The sequence below is a fragment of the Scyliorhinus canicula genome, chromosome 16, assembly GCF_902713615.1.
Source record: "Scyliorhinus canicula chromosome 16, sScyCan1.1, whole genome shotgun sequence".
In the NCBI taxonomy this organism is placed as follows: Eukaryota; Metazoa; Chordata; class Chondrichthyes; order Carcharhiniformes; family Scyliorhinidae; genus Scyliorhinus; species Scyliorhinus canicula.
In genome coordinates this window covers 83,867,725-83,890,102 of record NC_052161.1, presented here as the reverse complement: position 1 = coordinate 83,890,102, position 22,378 = coordinate 83,867,725, and the positions used below count along the sequence as shown (strand labels likewise).

Below are 22,378 nucleotides of genomic sequence, written 5' to 3'. Positions count from 1 at the left end.
GCTGCTGTCTATCCATCCACAGGGTGAGTTGCAATGGAAGGCAGGGTCAGTCGCTGCTGTCTATCCATCCACAGGGTGAGTTGCAATGGGAGGCAGGGTCATTCGCTGCTGTCTATCCATCCACAGGGTGAGTTGCAATGGAAGGCAGGGTCAGTCGCTGCTGTCTATCCATCCACAGGGTGAGTTGCAATGGAAGACAGGGTCATTCGCTGCTGTCTAGCCACCCACATGGTGAGTTGCAATGGGAGGCAGGGTCAGTCGCTGCTGTCTATCCATCCACAGGGTGAGTTGCAATGGAAGGCAGGGTCATTCGCTGCTGTCTATCCATCCACAGGGTGAGTTGCAATGGAAGGCAGGTTCATTCACTGCTGTCTATCCATCCACAGGGTGAGTTGCAATGGAAGGCAGGGTCAGTCGCTGCTGTCTATCCATCCACAGGGTGAGTTGCAATGGAAGGCAGGTTCATTCACTGCTGTCTATCCATCCACAGGGTGAGTTGCAATGGAAGGCAGGGTCAGTCGCTGCAGTCTATCCATCCACAGGGTGAGTTGCAATGGAAGGCAGGGTCATTCGCTGCAGTCTATCCACCCACAGGGTGAGTTGCAATGGAAGGCAGGGTCATTCGCTGCAGTCTATCCACCCACAGGGTGAGTTGCAATGGAAGGCAGGGTCATTCGCTGCAGTCTATCCATCCACAGGGTGAGTTGCAATGGAAGGCAGGGTCATTCGCTGCAGTCTATCCATCCACAGGGTGAGTTGCAATGGAAGGCAGGGTCAGTCGCTGCTGTCTATCCATCCACACGGTGAGTTGCAATGGAAGGCAGGGTCATTCGCTGCTGTCTATCCATCCACAGGGTGAGTTGCAATGGAAGGCAGGGTCATTCGCTGCAGTCTATCCACCCACAGGGTGAGTTGCAATGGAAGGCAGGGTCAGTCACTGCAGTCTATCCATCCACAGGGTGAGTTGCAATGGAAGGCAGGGTCATTCGCTGCAGTCTATCCATCCACAGGGTGAGTTGCAATGGAAGGCAGGGTCAGTCGCTGCTGTCTATCCATCCACAGGGTGAGTTGCAATGGAAGGCAGGGTCAGTCGCTGCTGTCTATCCATCCACAGGGTGAGTTGCAATGGAAGGCAGGGTCATTCACTGCAGTCTATTCATTAGCAGCTGGCTGGTGACAGCCCATTGATAAGTGGCGCCGACTGATAGCTTGGAATCGCCAAATAGATGTCTTCCTGGCTATCAATGGCTTTCTTTAGCAGCTGTTTTACAATGTGCACACCCTTTTCTGCCTTCTCGTTTGACTGGGGATATAGAGGACTTGAGGTGACGTGCCTAACATCTTAGTGACGGGCAAATTCAGTCCACTGATAATGTTTGAAACAGGGACCATTGTCAGACATGACAGTGCTTGGTATTCTACACCATACCAAATTCTCTTTAGCATGTTGGATGACACACTGAGCAGTCGTGTTCACCAACAGTGCTACTTCTGGGTAATTGGAGAAGTAGTCATTAACTAAAAGGCAGTCTCTCCAATTGAAATGAAAAAGATCCATGCCCCATTTGGCCACAGACTTGTGATAATTTCACCCACGTGTATCGGCTCTTTGCTTTGCTTGCAGAGGAATTTCTGACACATGTCACAGTGGTCGACCATGCCTGCAATGCCTTGGGTGATGCCTGGCCAATAAATTGTATCCCTGGCCCTGCACTTGCGCTTCTCAATGGCCTTCATGGGGCTTGAGCATGAGTGACCTCAAAGAATACAGAATCACAATGCTGTGCTGTCGCAGTCAAAGGCCATTCACCTCACTCAATTCTGACCGCACATTGTGTTAACCCGAGCGGGAACCCTTAGAGTGCCATCCCTCTCGTAGACGCTTGACTACCTTTCGTAGGACTACATCCTTGGCTGTTTCTGCCTTTATTAGGAGCGAATTCTTAGCGGAGACTGGAAGCGATGCAGCAACAAGATTGACATGTTGTTGTACATCCTCATCCTCCAAGTGTACCTCTTTGATGGCCGTGGCTCGAGACAGTGTGTCAGCGACGGCAAGGTATTTGCCTGGTGTATAGATGAGGTCAAAATTGTAGCACTGGAGCTTCACCATGCTGCACTGGATTCCCGGGGACATTTTGGACAAATTCTTCTGCGCAATGGAAATAAGTGACCTGTGGTCAGTTTCCAGCAGAAACGTTGGAAGGCCATACACGTGATCATGGAATTTTTCCCACACTGTGACTAACCCAAGGCATTCTTTTTCAATTTGCGCATACATGCGCTCCGTCTCGGACATCGCTCTGGACGTGTATGCCTCCGGCAGCCGGCTGTCGCCTGCACCCCGCTGTAGCAAAACCGTTCCCAGGCCATCTGGGGACACATCGGGCTCAATGTTTGTCTTCTTCGCCGGGTCAAAGAACGCTAGGACTGGCATTGTCGTGAGCGAGATACGCAATGCTTGCCACTCCCGTTCTAGTCTGGGAGACGACTGAAACAAGATGTCCTTTTTTACCGAGTCTCGTAGGGGGGAAGTTTTGGAGGCCAGGTTGGGAATAAACTTGCCCACAAAGTTGATCATCCCCGAGAATGCACAAGATGCCTTTTCGGTCTGTGGCACGTGGCATCGTCAGAATGGCTTTGATCTTTTCGTTATCTGGCTGCACAACCTGTGCCGAGAACCTGTCCCCTAAAAAGGTGATGGTATCAACCCCAATTTGACATTTTGTTTTATTGAGCTTGCGGCCATTTTTTCTAATCCGTTGTGGGACTCGAAGAAGCCTTTTGTCATGTTCCTTGCGTGGGAACCCCCAGATTACGGGCAGCACGGTAGCATTGTGGATAGCACAAATGCTTCACAGCTCCAGGGTCCCAGGTTCGATTCCCGGCTTGGGTCACTGTCTGTGCGGAGTCTGCACATCCTCCCCGTGTGTGCGTGGGTTTCCTCCGGGTGCTCCTGTTTCCTCCCACAGTCACAAACACGTGCAGGTTAGGTGGATTGGCCATGATAAATTGCCCTTAGCGTCCAAAATTGCCCTTGGTGTTGGGTGGGGTTACTGGGTTATGGGGATAGGGTGGAGGTGTTGACCTTGGGTAGGGTGCTCTTTCCAAGAGCCGGTGCAGACTCGATGGGCCAAATGGCCTCCTTCTGCACTGTAAAATTCTAAATTCTATGATTATTGCCATGGGAGTGTCCTTTTGAGAAATGTTTTTGTCTTAAAACATGGCTTCAGTGATGTAATTCTGTGAGTTTTTACTTTTGTTTTGAGTTTTGGAGCAGGTTTGAACTGCACAGGTTGAAAGCAGTGTCTCTCTATCTTCATTTTAAAAGCTGTTTTCAGACTGCTTGATAACTTAAAAGAGATAATTACTTTCTGGAAGGAATTCAAACCAGCTGGTGAAAAGGGGAACAGCCTTATATCAGTGAGAATGCCGTGTACCTTTGAAAAGGGGTTTCTGCTTTTACTTGAATTTTGCTACTGAATTGGAACAGTTAAGGGGGAATTCATTAAGTGTTATACATAGATTAATGTAGCTGTGTGGGGTCTTTATGTTTGTAGTTTATAAAAATGCTTATTGTGTGTGTTTATACAAATGTTAACGAAATTCGTAGGATAAAGTTTGTTTTTTGATTAAAAACGCCTAAGAACTCTTTTGAATAATACCTGTTGAATAACTCTGTGGAATAACACCTGAAAGGCAGGTCCTTGTGCTCATCGTAGCCAAAATCAATAAACAGTTGCAGGTCAGGGCAACTCCATAATATATTTTGGTGTTTTCTGAACGCTGGCCCATAACATTATGATATCATCGACATAAAGGCGGATGCCTGGTAACCCTTCCGCTACCTGCAGTAACATCCGAAGGGTGTGCTAAATGTACATGGCTTTGTGTTCGCTTGTCCAGCTTGAGCTGCCAGAAGCTTTGTGGCGTGTCCAACTTGCTGAAACATGTCGCTCCAGCCATCATCGAATCATAGAACTTACAGTGCAGAAGGAGGCCATTTGGCCCATCGAGTCTGCACCAGCCCTTGGAATTAGCACCCCACTAAAGCCCACACCCGTAACCCAGTAACCCCACTTAACCTTTTTGGACACTAAGGGCAATTTATCATGGCCAATGCACCTAACCTGCACATCTTTGGACTGTGGGAGGAAACCGGAGCACCCGGATGAAACCCACGCACACACGGGGAGAACGTGCAGACTCTGCACAGACGGTGACCCAAACCGGGACTCGAACCTGGAACCCTGGCGATGTGAAGCAACAGAGCTGTGCTACTGTGCCACCCATCTGCACGCTATTTCTTCCCTCTTCAGAATTAGGCAGTGCTCCCTCTTCATGTTCAGGTTGATGTCTTTGGGATCCATGCATATCCTGAGGTCACCGTTCCTCTTTTTAACACACGCCATAGAGTTAACCCAGTCGGGAGGTTCCTCGAGGCGCCTGATGACTCCGAGAGTTGTCATTCTGTCTAACACGGCCTCCAGTTTGTCCTTCAGCGGAGCAGGTACACGTTTCAGTTCGTGTGCAACTGGCTTTACATTCCCGTTCAACTGGATGCGGTATGTAAAAGGCAGAGTGTTAAATCCTTGAAATAGCTCCGGAAAGTCCTTTGTGATGAATTTTCTATGGATTCATGTTGGTGGGATGCCATGCTGGCTGCAATGTACACCCGGTTAATGAGCCCAAGTCTTCACACCCTTCAACTCCTATGAGCGATTGGCGCTCCGATTCCACTGTGGAGATTGTGATCATCCACTTCTGTTGTTGACAGTTACTGTGATCTCACAAATTCCTCATGTTGTGATTTGATGACCATTTTAATCTTTCAGTAGAACTGTTCTGCAGACCATTTTTGGTTTGATCTTTAGTCGTTTCAATGTTGACAAAGTGATCAGATTGGCCCTTGCTCCGGTGTTGAGCTTACATTTGATTAGCGTGTCATTCACCATCAACGGAATCGTCCATCTATCCTCTATGATCTTCGCTTCCACATCACTGTGGCTGCAAATGGTGAGAAACAATTTGCCACCCTGGCTGGTCGGACGATTCGTGTCTCCCATTGAGATCAAGTTCACAGCAGACAGGTCGTTGATGCATGTCTCATAATCCACACTAATTGGTCTTGTTTGAGCAAAGAACAGAGAACAAAGAAAATTACAGCACAGGAACAGGCCCTTCGGCCCTCCCAGCCTGCGCCGATCCAGATCCTTTATCTAAAACCTGTCTCCTATTTTCCAAGGTCTACTTCCCTCTGTTTGGCCGTGAGGGAGGACATCGCCTGTCGAAATAACTCGTTCTGTCACACTTACAACAGACTTTTCCAAGTGCGGGACATCGCTGTGGCAAATGTCGAGTGCTGTATGGCTAGATCCGGTCGGCTGCTCAAATGGCCGCCCGCATTGAGACCACGTTTCTTTCTTGACTGCCTCACAGTGCCTATGGCTCAGGCGTCTTCTTCTAGATTGGCACCAAAATATTTCAGGTTGAGTGTACTAATCTGCTGTGCAGCTAGCTCACTTGCATGGCAGATTGTGATAGCATTTTCTAATTTCTGGTCCTCTTCTCACAATAACTTCTCACGTACTTTGTCATTCAATACGCCGAACATTATCTGGTCACGGATCATCGACGGATTTAACGGACTAAAATTGCACGACTGCGCCTTCAACCGCAAGTCGTTTACAAAAGAATCAACAGATTCGCCTGCTTTTTGGGTACTCGTACAAAATATATAACGTTCAAATGATTCATTTTTCTTCAGAGATCAAAGCACTGTAATACTGCATTGAAGCTTTTGCTTTCGTCTTCACTGTCGAAGGCGAAGGTACTGTATATTTCGAATGCTTGAGGAGCTGCTGCCGTGAACAGCAACGCAATACGCCTCTCGTCAGCTGTGCCTGCAGGACAAGGGCTGCAACATAGAGTCTAAATTGTTGCTTGAAAACACGACAATTTTGATCTACGTTACCTGAGACTTGAAGCTGGTGCGATGCTTTCAAACCTTCCATAGAACATAGAGTGCAGAAGTAGACCATTCGGCCCATCGAGGCTGCACCGACCCACTTAACCCACTTCCACCCTGTCCCCGTAAGCCAGTAACCCCTCCTAACCTTTTTTGGACACTAAGGGCAATTTAGCATGGCCAATCCACCTAACCTGCACGTCTTTGGACTGTGGGAGGAAACCGGAGCACCCAGAGGAAACCCACGCAGACACGGGGAGAATGTGCAGACTCCACACAGACAGTGATCCAGCAGGGAATCGAACCTGGGGCCCTGACTCTGTGAAGCCACAGTGCTATCCGCTTGTACTACCGTGCTGCCCTAAATCTCCAACTTCACAGTCTTTTGTTGTGTTGAGTTGCAGGTGGCCGTAGTTCGCCAGGTCAGCGGAAGAATCTTCTCTTTTCGTTCTTCAGCCTATTTCACGCTGTCTTCTCCATTGATATCTTTAAGTTTTCTGCACACCTGGTACCATGTTGTGTTCTGTGATATAACCGTTATAATGATCTACACAGAACATCTAGCTGTTTAACTGGAAAGATGATTTATTAACAAATACATGGAAAGATAACTAATGAACTACAGCATAGACGAAGGCTACCAGATGAATTCAGTGAATTTTCCAGAAGCTACTCGAAGTGCAACTATCTTTTTGTACAACTTACTACCAACTGCTGGTTGTCTCAAGTCACATGATAGATGTCTAATGCCACCTGCTGGTCAGAGGTCGTACCGATAACTATGTGCACTGATAGACAAGTACATACATTGATGTGTACATACATATTACCACATGAACTTCCTACCTTCTCCATCTCTCTCATGTCTAAACCTGACATTCTCTCCCTCACTGTTTCTCTCCACTTCTCTCTGTTTCTAGATTCCGATAATTCACCCTCCCTCTCCGACTCTCCCCCTTTCCCGATATCTCTTTTTCTCTTTCTCTGTTGCCCTGTCTCGCTCACTCTCTCACTCTCTCTCTTTCTCTGTCTTTCTCACTCACAGTCTGTCATTCTATGACTCTCTCTCTCGCTGAGTCTCTCTCTTTCTCCATCTTTTTCTCTCTATCTCCCACTCTCTCCCACTCTCTCTCACTCTCTCTTTCGCTGTCTCTCTCTCTCTCTCTCTGACACTCTCTATGCCTCTCAAATTTGCTCTCTCTCTGTCTCTCTCTGTCTGTCTGTCTATCTGTCTCTCTGTCTTTCCCTCTCTCCCTCTCATGGCCCCTTCGTCACCTTCACAACTTTTTCCATCAGCTTGCAGTTGGTATCCATGGTGACAGGAGCAGATGTAACTGCCGAGAGTGTTGTGACACAACTGATCGCAAAGGAGATCCTCCTCATCCTGCTGCGAGCATTCATCAACATCTGAAAGAGAGAAAACGGAGCAAATACTGAAACGAAACACTCCCAGGACAGGTACAGCACGGGGTTCGATACAGAGTAAAGCTCCCTCTACACTGTCCCCATCAAACACTCCCAGGACAGGTACAGCACGGGGTTCGATACAGAGTAAATCTCCCTCTACACTGTCCCCATCAAACACTCCCAGGACAGGTACAGCACAGGGTTAGATACAGAGTAAAGCTCCCTCTACACTGTCCCCATCAAACACTCCCAGGACAGGTACAGCACGGGGTTAGATACAGAGTAAAGCTCCCTCTACACTGTCCCCATCAAACACTCCCAGGATAGGTACAGCACGGGGTTAGATACAGAGTAAAGCTCCCTCTACACTGTCCCCATCAAACACTCCCAGGACAGGTACAGCACGGGGTTCGATACAGAGTAAAGCTCCCTCGGCACTGTCCCCATCAAACACTCGCAGGACAGGTACAGCACGGGGTTAGATACAGAGTGAAGCTCCCTCTACACTGTCCCCATCAAATACTCCCAGGACAGGTACAGCATGGGGTTAGATACAGAGTAAAGCTCCCTCTACACTGTCCCCATCAAACACTCCCAGGACAGGTACAGCACGGGGTTAGATACAGAGTAAAGCTCCCTCTACACTGTCCCCATCAAACACTCCCAGGATAGGTACAGCACGGGGTTAGATACAGAGTAAAGCTCCCTCTACACTGTCCCCATCAAACACTCGCAGGACAGGTACAGCACGGGGTTCGATACAGAGTAAAGCTCCCTCGGCACTGTCCCCATCAAACACTCCCAGGACAGGTACAGCACGGGGTTAGATACAGAGTAAAGCTCCCTCTACACTGTCCCCATCAAACACTCCCAGGATAGGTACAGCACGGGGTTAGATACAGAGTAAAGCTCCCTCTACACTGTCCCCATCAAACACTCGCAGGACAGGTACAGCACGGGGTTCGATACAGAGTAAAGCTCCCTCGGCACTGTCCCCATCAAACACTCGCAGGACAGGTACAGCACGGGGTTAGATACAGAGTAAAGCTCCCTCTACACTGTCCCCATCAAATACTCCCAGGACAGGTACAGCATGGGGTTAGATACAGAGTAAAGCTCCCTCTACACTGTCCCCATCAAACACTCCCAGGACAGGTACAGCACGGGGGTTAGATACAGAGTAAAGCTCCCTCTACACTGTCCCCATCAACCACTCCCAGGACAGGTACAGCACGGGGTTAGATACAGAGTAAAGCTCCCTCTACACTGCCCCCATCAAACACTCCCAGGACAGGTACAGCACGGGGTTAGATACAGAGTAAAGCTCCCTCTACACTGTCCCCATCAAACACTCCCAGGACAGGTACAGCACGGGGTTAGATACAGAGTAAAGCTCCCTCTGCACCAGTGTTTTTCAAACATTTTTCACCCAGGACCCATTTTTAACAACCTTCGTGACCCACGCTGGCCGACCATCGTGATGCTCTGTTTTCACTTACCTTTTGTGTGACAGGTGAGCCAGCTCGGTCCTCAAGATCTCATTTCATAGAACCATAGAATTCCTACAGTGCAGAAGCGGGCCATTCGTCCCATTGATTCTTCACCGACTCTCTGAATGAGCCTTCTTCCGAGATCCAATCCCCCATCCCATAACCCCACCTAGGGGCAATATGCATTGGCTAGTCCACATGATCAGCACGTCTTTGGACTGTGGGAGGAAACCCGAGCACCCTGAGGAAACCCGCTCAGACATGGGAAGAATGTTCAAACTGCATGGGCGGGATTCTCTATGACGATCTGACGGAGAATCTCTTTTAACGATGGAATCGGGGGCAGCTTCACGATCATGGCTGATACTCAATAGCCTATACCTGCTTTTTCCCCATAGCCTTTGATCCCATCATCTCAAGTGCTATATCTAGCCGCCTCTTGAATATATTTAATGTTTTAGCATCAACTATTTCCTGTGGTAATGAAATCCACTGGCGGACTTCCGGTTGCGGTGATGCGGAGCTAAGCCGCACGTTCGGAAGCTCCCGCTATCAAAGAACTTTCGGGCGTGTTTTAGGGTCCCAAACGGCGCTGTTTCGACGATTCCCGGTGGGGAAGGTGTTTGGAGGAACATTCCCCGGAATTTATGGTGCGCACCCGGAGTGGGGCAAAGAAAAAGGCGGCAGCAGCTCCCCAGGAAAAGCGGGGGAAGGAGGACAAAATGGCGGCTGGCGGAGCACCCGAGGACTGGTGGAAGTGGGCGCAGGAGCAGCAAGCTGCTCTTCTGTGATGTTTTGCGGAGCTGAAGGCTGAGTTGCTGGACTCCCTGAATGCGACTACCAACAAGCTGCTTGAGACCCAGACAGCCCAGGGGGCGGCCATTCGGGAGTTGCAGCAGCAGGCCGCTGATCGGGAGGAGGAGGCCGTGGTCCTCGTGGGGAAGGTGGAGATGCACGAGGCACTTCACAAAAAGTGGCAAGACCGCTTGGAGGAGCTGGACTTTCGCACGAGGCAGAAGAATTTGAGGATCCTGGGCCTTGCGGAGGGGCTGGAGGGGTCGGATCTTCCGTCCTATGTGGCCTCGATGCTGAATTCGTTGGTGGGGGTGGGGTCCTTCCATCTGCCCCTGGAGCTTGAGGGAGCCCACAGAGTGATGGCCAGGAGGCCCAAGGCGAATGAACCCCTGCGGGCGGTGCTGGTGCGGTTCCATCGATTTAGTGACCGGGAGTGTGTGCTGCGCTGGGCCAAGAAAGAGAGGAGCAGCAAGTGGGAGAATTCGGTAGTGCGAATCTACCAGGACTGGAGTGCGGAGGTGGCTAAGCGGAGGGCCGGGTTTAACCGGACGAAGGCGGTGCTGCATAACAAGCAGGTTAAATTTGGAATGCTGCAGCCTGTGCATCTGTGGGTAACATACAAGGACCGGCACCACTACTTCGAGTCCCCGGAGGAGGCGTGGGCCATTGTGCAGGCGGAGAAGCTGGACTCGAACTAGGGTTTGGGGGCTGCCGGGTCTTGCGTACTACTGTTGTTACTGTTTTTGCTGTTGCTGTTGTAATTTTGACATGTGTTTTTTATGCTGGTTCTTGCTCTGTTTCCAGGTGGTTCTATTGGGTATGGTTTGGTGTTATGCGGGGGATATTGGGGGTTCGTTTTTTTTCTGTACGGGGCTGGGGGATGGGGTGGAGCTGGAGTTTGGGAGGTGCGTCAGAAGGGTGGGGTGGGGCAGTGTGAAAGCGCGGGCTTTCCTCTGGTTTCCCGCGCTGCGGGGCAGGGGGGGTGGAGATGGCGGTGGGGGCGTGGCCTCTGCTGATTTTTTCCCGCGCTGAAGCGGTGCCAAGGAGGAGCGGCAGGAGGGGGGATGACCCCATGTCGGGAGGGGTTGGGTTTTGGCGGGAGTTGCCGGGGTCAGCAGAAGTCAGCTGACTCACGGAAGTACCATGGAGGGTGCGTCGTGGCTAGGAGGGGTCCTAGCCTGGGGGAGTGGGGGTGGGGGGGTGGGGGGGGAGGGGGGGATACCGGGTTGCTGCTGGAATGGCCAGGAAGGAGCTGGTGTGGGCCGGGGGGGTAGGGGAGAGGCGCTATCGTCATGGGGAATGGGTCGGGCGGGGTGTGCTGGCCTGGGGCGGGCATTCAATGAGCTATGGCTAGTCGGCGGGGGAGGGGGGCGGGGTGCCCTCTGATCCGGCTGATTACCTGGAACGTGAGGGGGCTGAATGGGCCGGTTAAGAGAACTAGGGTATTTTCTCATCTGAAGGGGTTGAAGGCGGACGTGGCTATGCTCCAGGAGACCCACTTGAAGGTGGCAGACCAGGTTCGTCTGAGGAAGGGGTGGGTGGGGCAGGTTTTTCACTCAGGATTAGGTGCGAAGAACCGGGGGGTGGCGATTCTGGTGGGGAAGAGGGTGGCGTTCGAGGCGTCTGAGGTGGTGGCGGACAAGGAGGGCAGATACATTATGGTGAAGGGTAGGCTGCAGGGAGAGAAGGTGGTGCTGGTTAATGTATATGCCCCGAATTGGGATGACGCTGGCTTTATGAGGCGTCTGTTGGGCCGCATTCTGGACCTGGAGGCGGGGGACCTGATCATGGGGGGAGACTTTAACACGGTGCTGGATCCCCCACTAGACCGGTCCAGTTGGAGAGCTTTATGAACAGGCTACGTTTCCCAAAGGTGCAGGAGGAGCTGGTGGAGGGGTTGGGGGCGCCGATTGAGTTGGAGGAGCTAGTCAGGGGGATTGGTCAAATGCAGTTAGGGAAAGCGCCGGGATCGGATGGGTTCCCGGTGGAATTTTATAAAAAGTATGCGGACCTGGTGGGCCCCCTGTTGGTGTGAACCTTCAATGAGGCATGGGGGGGGGGGGGGCTTTGCCCCCGACGATGTCACGGGCACTGATCTCTCTGATCCTGAAGCGGGATAAGGACCCCCTGCAGTGTGGATCATACAGGCCAATCTCGCTCCTCAATGTTGACGCTAAGTTGCTGGCGAAGATCCTGGCCACCAGGATAGAGGACTGTGTGCCAGGGGTGATACATGAGGATCAGACGGGATTTGTCAAGGGAAGACAGCTTAACACGAATGTGCGGAGGTTGTTAAATGTTATTATGATGCCGGCGGTGGAGGGGGAGGCGGAGATAGTGGTGGCGCTAGATGCAGAGAAGGCCTTTGATAGAGTTGAGTGGGGGTACCTGTGGGAGGTGCTGGAGCGGTTCAGATTTGGGGAGGGGTTCATCAAATGGGTGAGGTTGCTGTATGAGGCCCCGATGGCGAGTGTAGTTACTAATGGAAGGAGATCAGAGTACTTCAAGCTCTACCGTGGGACCAGGCAGGGGTGCCCCCTGTCCCCCTTGCTTTTTGCACTGGCAATTGAACCTCTGGCTATGGCGTTGAGGGAGTCAGGGAGGTGGAGGGGTCTGGTGCGGGGTGGGGAGGAACATCGGGTATCGCTGTATGCGGACGACCTGCTGCTGTATGTGGCGGACCCAGAGGGGGGAATGCCGGGGGTGATGGAGCTGTTGGCTGAGTTTGGGGGCTTCTCGGGCTATAAGCTGAATCTGGGCAAGGGCGAGGTATTTGTAATGCACCCGGGTGATCAGGAGGAGGGAATTGGTAGGCTCCCGCTTAAGAGGGCAGTGAAGAGTTTTAGGTATCTGGGGGTGCAGGTGGCCAGGAGTTGGGGGACTCTCCATAAGCTTAATTTTACCAGGCTTGTGGAGCAGATGGAGAAGGAATTTAAAAGGTGGGACATGGTGCCGCTATCGCTGGCGGGTAGAGTGCAGTCCGTCAAAATGACGGTGCTCCCGAGGTTCTTGTTCCTTTTTCAGTGTTTGCCCATCTTTATCCCTAGGGCCTTTTTTAGGAAGGTGACTAGCAGCATCATGAGCTTTGTTTGGGCGCATGGGACCCCGAGGGTGAAGAGGGTCTTCTTGGAGCGGGGTAGCGATGGTGGGGGGCTGGCGTTACCCAATCTCTCGGGGTATTATTGGGCAGCCAATGTGTCGATGATGCGCAAGTGGGTGATGGAGGGGGAGGGGGCAGCATGGAAAAGGTTAGAGATGGCGTCTTGTGGAGGCACAAGCCTGGGGGCCCTGGTAACAGTGCCGTTGCCGCTCCCTCCTACGAGGTATACCACGTGTCCGGTGGTGGCGGCTGCCCTCAAGATCTGGGGGCAGTGGAGGCGACATAGGGGGGAAGTGGGGGGCTCGATGGAGGTCCCGCTCAGGGGGAACCATCGGTTTGTCCCGGGGAACATTGATGGGGGGTTCCAGGGTTGGCACAGAGCGGGCATTAGAATGTTGAGGGACCTGTTCATTGACGGGAGGTTTGCGAGCCTGGGAGAGTTGGAGGAGAAATTTGAGCTCCCCTCGGGGAACATGTTCAGGTATCTGCAGGTAAAGGCGTTTGCTAGGCAGCAGGTGGAGGGATTCCCTTTGCTGCCCGCGAGGGGGGTGAGGGACAGGGTGCTTTCGGGGGTCTGGGTCGGGGATGGGAAGGTATCTGATATCTACAAGGTAATGCAGGAGGTGGAGGAGGCGTCAGTAGAGGAACTAAAGGCTAAGTGGGAGGGGGAGCTGGGGGAGCAGATCAAGGATGGGACATGGGCGGATGCCCAGGAGAGGGTTAACTCTTCCTCCTCATGTGCGCGGCTTAGCCCCATCCAATTCAAGGTGCTGCATCGGGCCCACATGACTGGGATGAGGATGAGTAGGTTCTTTGGGGGCGAGGACAGGTGTGTCAGGTCGGGGAGTCAAGCGAACCATGCCCATATGTTCTGGGCATGACCGGCACTGGAGGAGTTCTGGAATGGGGTGGCGAGGACGGTGTCGAGGGTGGTGGGATCCAGGGTCAAGCCAGGATGGGGACTCGCGATTTTTGGGGTTGCGGTGGAGCCGGGAGTGCAGGAGGCGAGAGAGGCCGGTGTTTTGGCTTTTGTGTCCCTAGTAGCCCAGCGGAGGATCTTGCTACAGTGGAAGGATGCGAGACCCCCAAGTGTGGAGACCTGGATCAATGACATGGCGGGTTTTATTAAGCTGGAGAAGGTCAAATTCGCCCTGAGAGGATCGGTGCAAGGGTTCTTTAGGCGGTGGCAGCCCTTCCTCGACTTTCTGGCTCAACGATAGGGAACTAGGTCAGCAGCAGCAGCAACCCGGGGGGGAGGGGGGGAAAAGGGGGGGGGGGGGGGGCTATGTTGGCTATGTTTATTTAATTTAAATTTATTTTCAAGTTCTCTTGGGTGGGGGGGAGGGGGGGGGGGTTCTATATATGCGTTGCTACGGTCTTGGGAGTGTTATGCTTATTATGTTGTTTTATTGTTGCTTGTTACTGTTTGTTGTTATTTTTTGTAAAAAATTTTCACAAAAAAAAAATTTTTTAAAAAATGAATTCCACAGGCTCACCACTGTTTGTGTGAAGAATTGTCTCCTCACCTCTGTCCGAAATGGTTTACCCTGAAACCTCAGGCTGTGACCCCTGGTTCTGGACACACCCATCATTGGTAACATCCTCCTGCATCTCCCCTGTCTAGCCCTGTTAAAATTTTATAAGTGTCGATGAAAGCCCCCTCCGCTCAATCTTCCGAAATCCAGTGAGAACAATCTCCAGGGAGATTGTGGGAGAGAGGGTTACAGTGTGAAGGTGGGGAGTGAGGGGTACAATGTGAAGGTGGGGAGTGAGGGTTACAGTGTGAAGGTGGGGAGTGAGGGTTACAGTGTGAAGGTGGGGAGTGAGGGTTACAGGGTGAAGGTGGGGGGTGAGGGGTACAGTGTGAAGGTGGGGAGTGAGGGTTACAGTGTGAAGGTGGGGAGTGAGGGGTACAGTGTGAAGGTGGGAGTGAGGGATACAGTGTGAAGGTGGGGAGTGAGGGGTACAGTGTGAAGGTGGGGAGTGAGGGGTACAGTGTGAAGGTGGGGAGTGTGGGTTACAGTGCGAACGTGGGGGGTGAGGGGTACAGTGTGAAGGTGGGGAGTGGGGTACAGTGTGAAGGTGGGGAGTGAGGGGTACAGTGTGAAGGTGGGAGTGAGGGGTACAGTGTGAAGGTGGGGAGTGAGGGTTACAGTGTGAAGGTGGGGAGTGAGGGTTACAGGGTGAAGGTGGGAGTGAGGGGTACAGTGTGAAGGTGGGGAGTGAGGGGTACAGTGTGAAGGTGGGAGTGAGGGATACAGTGTGAAGGTGGGGAGTGAGGGGTACAGTGTGAAGGTGGGGATTGAGGGGTACAGTGTGAAGGTGGGAGTGAGGGGTACAGTGTGAAGGTGGGGAGTGAGGGTTACAGTGTGAAGGTGGGGAGTGAGGGTTACAGGGTGAAGGTGGGAGTGAGGGGTACAGTGTGAAGGTGGGGAGTGAGGGTTACAGTGTGAAGGTGGGGAGTGAGGGGTACAGTGTGAAGGTGGGAGTGAGGGATACAGTGTGAAGGTGGGGAGTGAGGGGTACAGCGTGAAGGTGGGGAGTGAGGGGTACAGTGTGAAGGTGGGAGTGAGGGGTACAGCGTGAAGGTGGGGAGTGGGGGGTACAGTGTGAAGGTGGGAGTGAGGGGTACAGTGTGAAGGTGGGAGTGAGGGTTACAGTGTGAAGGTGGGGGTGAGGGGTACAGGGTGAAGGTGGTAGTGAGGGGTACAGTGTGAAGGTGGGGAGTGAGGGGTACAGTGTGAAGGTGGGGAGTGAGGGGTACAGTGTGAAGGTGGGGAGTGAGGGTTACAGTGTGAAGGTGGGGAGTGAGGGGTACAGGGTGAAGGTGGGAGTGAGGGGTACAGTGTGAAGGTGGGGAGTGAGGGGTACAGTGTGAAGGTGGGAGTGAGGGATACAGTGTGAAGGTGGGGAGTGAGGGGTACAGTGTGAAGGTGGGGAGTGAGGGGTACAGTGTGAAGGTGGGGAGTGAGGGTTACAGTGTGAAGGTGGGGAGTGAGGGTTACAGGGTGAAGGTGGGAGTGAGGGGTACAGTGTGAAGGTGGGGAGTGAGGGTACAGTGTGAAGGTGGGGAGTGAGGGGTACAGTGTGAAGGTGGGAGTGAGGGATACAGTGTGAAGGTGGGGAGTGAGGGGTACAGCGTGAAGGTGGGGAGTGAGGGGTACAGTGTGAAGGTGGGAGTGAGGGGTACAGCGTGAAGGTGGGGAGTGGGGGGTACAGTGTGAAGGTGGGAGTGAGGGGTACAGTGTGAAGGTGGGAGTGAGGGTTACAGTGTGAAGGTGGGGGTGAGGGGTACAGGGTGAAGGTGGTAGTGAGGGGTACAGTGTGAAGGTGGGGAGTGAGGGTTACAGTGTGAAGGTGGGGAGTGAGGGGTACAGTGTGAAGGTGGGGAGTGAGGGGTACAGTGTGAAGGTGGGGAGTGAGGGTTACAGTGTGAAGGTGGGGAGTGAGGGGTACAGTGTGAAGGTGGGAGTGAGGGATACAGCGTGAAGGTGGGGAGTGAGGGGTACAGTGTAAAGGTGGGGAGTGAGGGGTACCGTGTGAAGGTGGCGAGTGAGGGGTACAGTGTGAAGGTGGGGAGTGAGGGGTACAGTGTGAAGGTGGGGAGTGAGGGGTACAGTGTGAAGGTGGGGAGTGAGGGGTACAGTGTGAAGGTGGGAGTGAGGGGTACAGTGTGAAGGTGTGGAGTGGGGGGTACAGTGTGAAGGTGGGAGTGAGGGGTACAGTGTGAAGGTGTGGAGTGGGGGGTACAGTGTGAAGGTGGGGAGTGAGGGGTACAGTGTGAAGGTGGGAGTGAGGGGTACAGTGTGAAGGTGGGGAGTGAGGGGTACAGTGTGAAGGTGGGGAGTGTGGGTTACAGTGTGAAGGTGGGGAGTGAGGGGTACAGTGTGAAGGTGGGAGTGAGGGGTACAGTGTGCAGGTGGGGAGTGAGGGGTACAGTGTGAAGGTGGGAGTGAGGGGTACAGTGTGAAGGTGGGGAGTGAAGGGTACAGTGTGAAGGTGGGGAGTGAGGGGTACAGTGTGAAGGTGGGGAGTGAGGGGTACAGTGTTAATGTGGGGAGTGAGGGGTACAGTGTGAAGGTGGGGAGTGAGGGGTACAGTGTTAAGGTGGGGAGTGAGGGGTACAGTGTGAAGGTGGGGAGTGAGGGGTACAGTGTTAAGGCGGGGAGTGAGGGGTACAGTGTGAAGGTGGGGAATGAGGGGTACAGTGTGAAGGTGGGGAGTGAGGGGTACAGTGTGAAGGTGGGGAGTGAGGGGTACAGTCTGAAGATGGGGAGTGAGGGGTACAGTGTGAAGGTGGGGAGTGAGGGGTACAGTGTTAAGGTGGGGAGTGAGGGGTGCAGTCTGAAGATGGGGAGTGAGGGGTACAGTGTGAAGGTGGGGAGTGAGGGGTACAGTGTTAAGGTGGGGAGTGAGGGGTACAGTGTGAAGGTGGGGAATGAGGGGTACAGTTTGAAGGTGGAAGTGGGGGGGGTACAGTGTGAAGGTGGGGAGTGAGGGGTACAGTCTGAAGATGGGGAGTGAGGGGTACAGTGTGAAGGTGGGGAGTGAGGGGTACAGTGTGAAGGTGGGAGTGAGGGGTACAGTGTGAAGGTGGGGAGTGAGGGGTACAGTGTGAAGGTGGGGAGTGAGGGGTACAGTGTGAAGGTGGGAGTGAGGGGTACAGTGTGAAGATGGGGAGTGAGGGGTACAGTGTGAAGGTGGGGAGTGAGGGGTACAGTGTGAAGGTGGGAGTGAGGGGTACAGTGTGAAGGTGGGGAGTGAGGGGTACAGTGTGAAGGTGAGAGTGAGGGGTACGGGGAGAAGTGGAAGTTCGTTTTTTGCATGAAGTTTGTATAATGATATACATAGAAACAGGTTGAATATTTTCCGATCTCGCTGACATTAATGGCTGATGAGCTCTGAATGATAGAACTTAGAACATTACAGCGCAGTACAGGCCCTTCGGCCCTCGATGTTGCGCCGACCTGTGAAACCACTCAAAAGCCCATCTACACTATTCCCTTATCATCAATATGCCTATCCAATGACCATTTAAATGCCCTTAATGTTGGCGAGTCCACTACTGTTGCAGGCAGGGCATTCCACGCCCTTACTACTCTCTGAGTAAAGAACCTACCTCTGACATCTGTCCTGTATCTATCTCTCCTCAATTGAAAGCTAAGTCCCCTCATGCTAGACATCACCATCCGAGGAAAAAGGCTCTCACTGTCCACCCTATCTAATCCTCTGACCATCTTCTTTGCCTCAATTAAGTCACCTCTTAACCTTCTTCTCTCTAACGAAAACAGCCTCAAGTCCCTCAGCCTTCCTCATAAGATCTTCCCTCCATACCAGGCAACATCCTGGTAAATCTCCTCTGCACCCTTTCCAATGCTCCCACATCCTTCCTATAATGAGGCGACCAGAACTGCACGCAATACTCCAAATGCGGCCACACCAGAGTTTTGTACAGCTGCAACATGACCTCATGGCTCCGAAACTCAATCCCTCTGCCAATAAAAGCTAACACACCGTACGCCTTCTTAACAGCCCTCTCAACCTGGGTGGCAACTTTCAGGGATCTATGTACATGGACACCGAGATCCCTCTGCTCATCCACACTACCAAGAATCTTACCATTAGCCAGTGCTCTGTCTTCCTGTTATTCCTTCCAAAATGAATCACCTCACACTTTTCTGCATTAAACTCCATTTGCCACCTGTCAACCCAGCTCTGCAGCTTATCTATGTCCCTCTGTAACCTGTAACATCCTTCCGCACTGTCCACAACTCCACCGACTTGTGTCATCTGAAAATGTACTAACCCATCCTTCTACACCCTCTTCCAGGTCATTTATAAAAATGACAAACAGCAGTGGCCCCAAAACAGATCCTTGTGGTACACCACTAGTAACTGAACTCCAGGCTGAACATTTCCCATCAACCACCACCCTCTGTCTTCTTACAGCTAGCCAATTACTGATCCAAACTGCTAATTCACCCTGAATCCCATCCCTCCGTATTTTCTGCAATAGCCTACCATGGGGAACCTTATCAAACGCTTCACTGAAATCCATATACACCACATGAACTGCTTTACCCTTACCAATCGCCTCGTAATGAGCTAGGAATCCCAGATAGCGGTCCTCATTGGAAAAATCCGATTTAAAGTCCAGTTTCATGGAATTTTTCTTTGAAATTAGCAACTGGTGTCCGGGATAATTGCCCATGACATTGTTTCCATTCCCACAGAACTTTCCCAGAGATTTCCTTTCCGAAAATACCTGTAAGCAGAGAGGCAGACAGAGAGAGAGGCAGAATGATCGAGGGACAGAGAATGAGAGAGAGATAGACAGAGAGAGAGACAGACAGAGAGAGAGGCAGAATGATCGAGGGACAGAGAATGAGTGAGAGATAGACAGAGAGAGAGAGGCAGACAGAGAGAGAGGCAGAATGATCGAGGGACAGAGAATGAGAGAGAGATAGACAGAGAGAGAGGCAGAATGATCGAGGGACAGAGAATGAGAGATAGATAGAGAGAGATAGACAGAGAGAGAGACAGACAGAGAGAGAGGCAGAATGATCAAGGGACAGAGAATGAGAGATAGATAGAGAGAAATAGACAGAGAGAGAGACAGACAGAGAGAGAGGCAGAATGATCGAGGGACAGAGAATGAGAGAGAGATAGACAGAGAGAGAGACAGACAGAGAGAGAGGCAGAATGATCGAGGGACAGAGAATGAGAGAGAGATAGACAGAGAGAGTGACAGACAGAGAGAGAGGCAGAATGATCGAGGGACAGAGAATGAGAGAGAGATAGACAGAGAGAGAGGCAGAATGATCGAGGGACAGAGAATAAGAGATAGATAGAGAGAGATAGACAGAGAGAGAGACAGACAGAGAGAGAGGCAGAATGATCGAGGGACAGAGAATGAGAGAGAGATAGACAGAGAGAGAGACAGACAGAGAGAGAGGCAGAACGATTGAGGGACAGAGAATGAGAGATAGATAGAGAGAGATAGACAGAGAGAGAGACAGACAGAGAGAGATACAGAATGATCGAGGGACAGAGAGTGAGAGATAGATAGAGAGAGATAGACAGAGAGAGAGACAGACAGAGAGAGAGGCAGAATGATCGAGGGACAGAGAATGAGAGATAGACAGAGAGAGAGAGAGAAAGAGACAGAGAGAGAGAGATAAAGAGAGACAGGGACAGAGAGAGACAGATAGCGAGAGAGACAGAGAAAGAGACAGGGAGAGAGATAGACAGACAGACAGAGAGACAGAGACATTAAGAGACAGAGAGAGGAACAAATACAGAGAGAAACACAAAGAGAGTGAGTCGTTGGGAGACAGGAGAAAGACACAGAGGGAGAGAGGGAGAGAGAGTGTGAGAGACAAGAGGGAGAGACAAAGAAAGAGGCAGAGAGAGAGACAATAAAGAGAGACAAAGACAGAGGGAGAAGGCGAGGGCAAGGCAGGGAAAGAGAGTGAGAGAGAGACAGATAGAAAGTGTTGGAGAGAGGGAGAGAGACGGGGGAGAGAGAAGCAGAGAGGGGGGGAGTGACAGACAGACAGAGAGCAGGAGAGACAGGGAGTGAGAGACAGACAAAGAGAGAGACAAGGAAATAGGGAGAGATCCAGAAAGGGAGAACAGAAGGACATAGAGAGAGACAGAGAGAGTGAGACAGAGTGATGTGGACAGGGAGTGAGCAGGAGAGACAGAGAGAGGGAGACAGAGAGAGAGAGAGAGAAAGACAAAGAGTGAGAGACGAAGAGAGAGGCAGAGGAAAACAGGTAGAGAGAGATATAGAGAGACAGAGAAATATAGAGACAGAAAGACAGAGAAAGACAGAGAGTGGGACAGAGAGAAGAGAGGAAGAGAGAGAGAGAGCGGGAGAGCCAGGGAGAGAGATAGACAAAGAGAGAATGGGTGAGCCAGAGCGACAGACAGACAGCGACAGAAAGAGTGAGACAGAGAGAGAGAGACAGAAAGGCATACAGAGAGAGAGAGAGAGAGAGACAGAGAGACGTACAGAGAGTGAGACAGAGAGAGAGCAACAGAAAGAGATAGAGACAGAGTGGGAGAGGTACAAAGGGAGAGAAAAAAGTGATGGAGAGAGAAAGTGAAGAAAATAAAATGAATAGTTTTCTTTTCATTTTACACCTGACCAAATGAACTTCACATTGAAGATGTTGACGTACACAGTTTAGGGCATGTTGTAAATTTACACTGTGTGATTTTACACACAGAAATATCCCAATACCTTTAATACAGCGAAGCTTAGCATCTGACTGGGTTTAAACATTAGATCAAAGCAATCACGGAAAACAATGCCACTAGCCAGCCGAATTCCACAAGTGCAGCACTCCCTCAGTACTGACGCTCTGACAGTGCGGCACTCCCTCAGCACTGATGCTCCAACAGTGTAGCACTCCCTCAGCACTGACACTCTGACAGTGCGGCTCTCCCTCAGCACTGACTCTCTGACAGTGTAGCACTCCCTCAGCACTGACGCTTCGACAGTGCGGCACTCCCTCAGCACTGACACTCTGACAGTGCGGCTCTCCCTCAGCACTGACTCTCTGACAGTGTAGCACTCCCTCAGCACTGATGCTCCAACAGTGCGGCACTCCCTCAGCACTGACTCTCTGACAGTGTAGCACTCCCTCAGCACTGACACTCTGACAGTGCGGCTCTCACTCAGTACTGACCCTCTGACAGTGCAGCTCCCTCAGTACTGACCCTCTGACAGTGCGGCACTCCCTCAGCACTGACCCTCTGACAGTGTGACGCTCCCTCAGCACTGACCCTCTGACAGTGCGGCGCTCCCTCAGTACTGACCCTCTGACAGTGCAGCACTCCCTCAGCACTGACCCTCTGACAGTGCAGCACTCCCTCAGCACTGACACTCTGACAGGGCGGCACTCCCTCAGCACTGACGCTGCGACAGAGCGGCACTCCCTCAGCACTGACTCTCTGACAGTGCAGCACTCCTTCAGTACTGACCCTCTGACAGTGCGGCGCTCCCTCAGTACTGACCCTCTGACAGTGCAGCACTCCCTCAGCACTGACACTCTGACAGTGCGGCTCTCCCTCAGCACTGACCCTCTGACAGTGCAGCACTCCCTCAGCACTGACACTCTGACAGTGCGGCTCTCCCTCAGCACTGACTCTCTGACAGTGTAGCGCTCCCTCAGCACTGACGCTCCGACAGTGCGGCACTCTCTCAGCACTGACCCTCTGACAGTGTAGCGCTCCCTCAGTACTGACGCTCCAACAGTGTAGCATTCCCTCAGCACTGACGCTCCGACAGTGCAGCACTCCCTCAGCATTGACCCTCCGACAGTGCGGCACTCCCTCAGTACTGACCCTCTGACAATGCGGCACTCCCTCAGCACTGACGCTCCGACAGTGCGGCACTCCCTCAGTACTGACCCTCTGACAGTGCGGCACTCCCTCAGCACTGACGCTCCGACAGTGCGGCACTCCCTCAGTACTGACCCTCTGACAATGCAGCACTCCCTCAGTACTGACCCTCTGACAGTGCAGCACTCCCTCAGTACTGATCCTCTGACAGTGCAGCACTCTCGCGGCACTGACCCTCCGACAGTGCAGAACTCCCTCAGTAGTGAC

The 22,378-nt window shown here is 52.2% G+C and overlaps 1 protein-coding gene across 1 annotated transcript in view; it reads right to left on the bottom strand.

Annotated features, from left to right (window-relative positions):
• LOC119950934 (complement C1r-A subcomponent-like) overlaps window positions 1–22,378 on the bottom strand; it is a 71,987-nt gene that overhangs the window by 31,202 nt on the left and 18,407 nt on the right. Inside the window, exons 3-4 of the mRNA XM_038773920.1 lie at window positions 18,848–19,025; window positions 7,244–7,375 (exon numbers count right to left, since the gene is read on the bottom strand). Of these exons, the coding sequence (XP_038629848.1) occupies window positions 7,244–7,375; window positions 18,848–19,025 (310 nt within the window). The remainder of the gene's footprint in view (window positions 1–7,243; window positions 7,376–18,847; window positions 19,026–22,378) is intronic.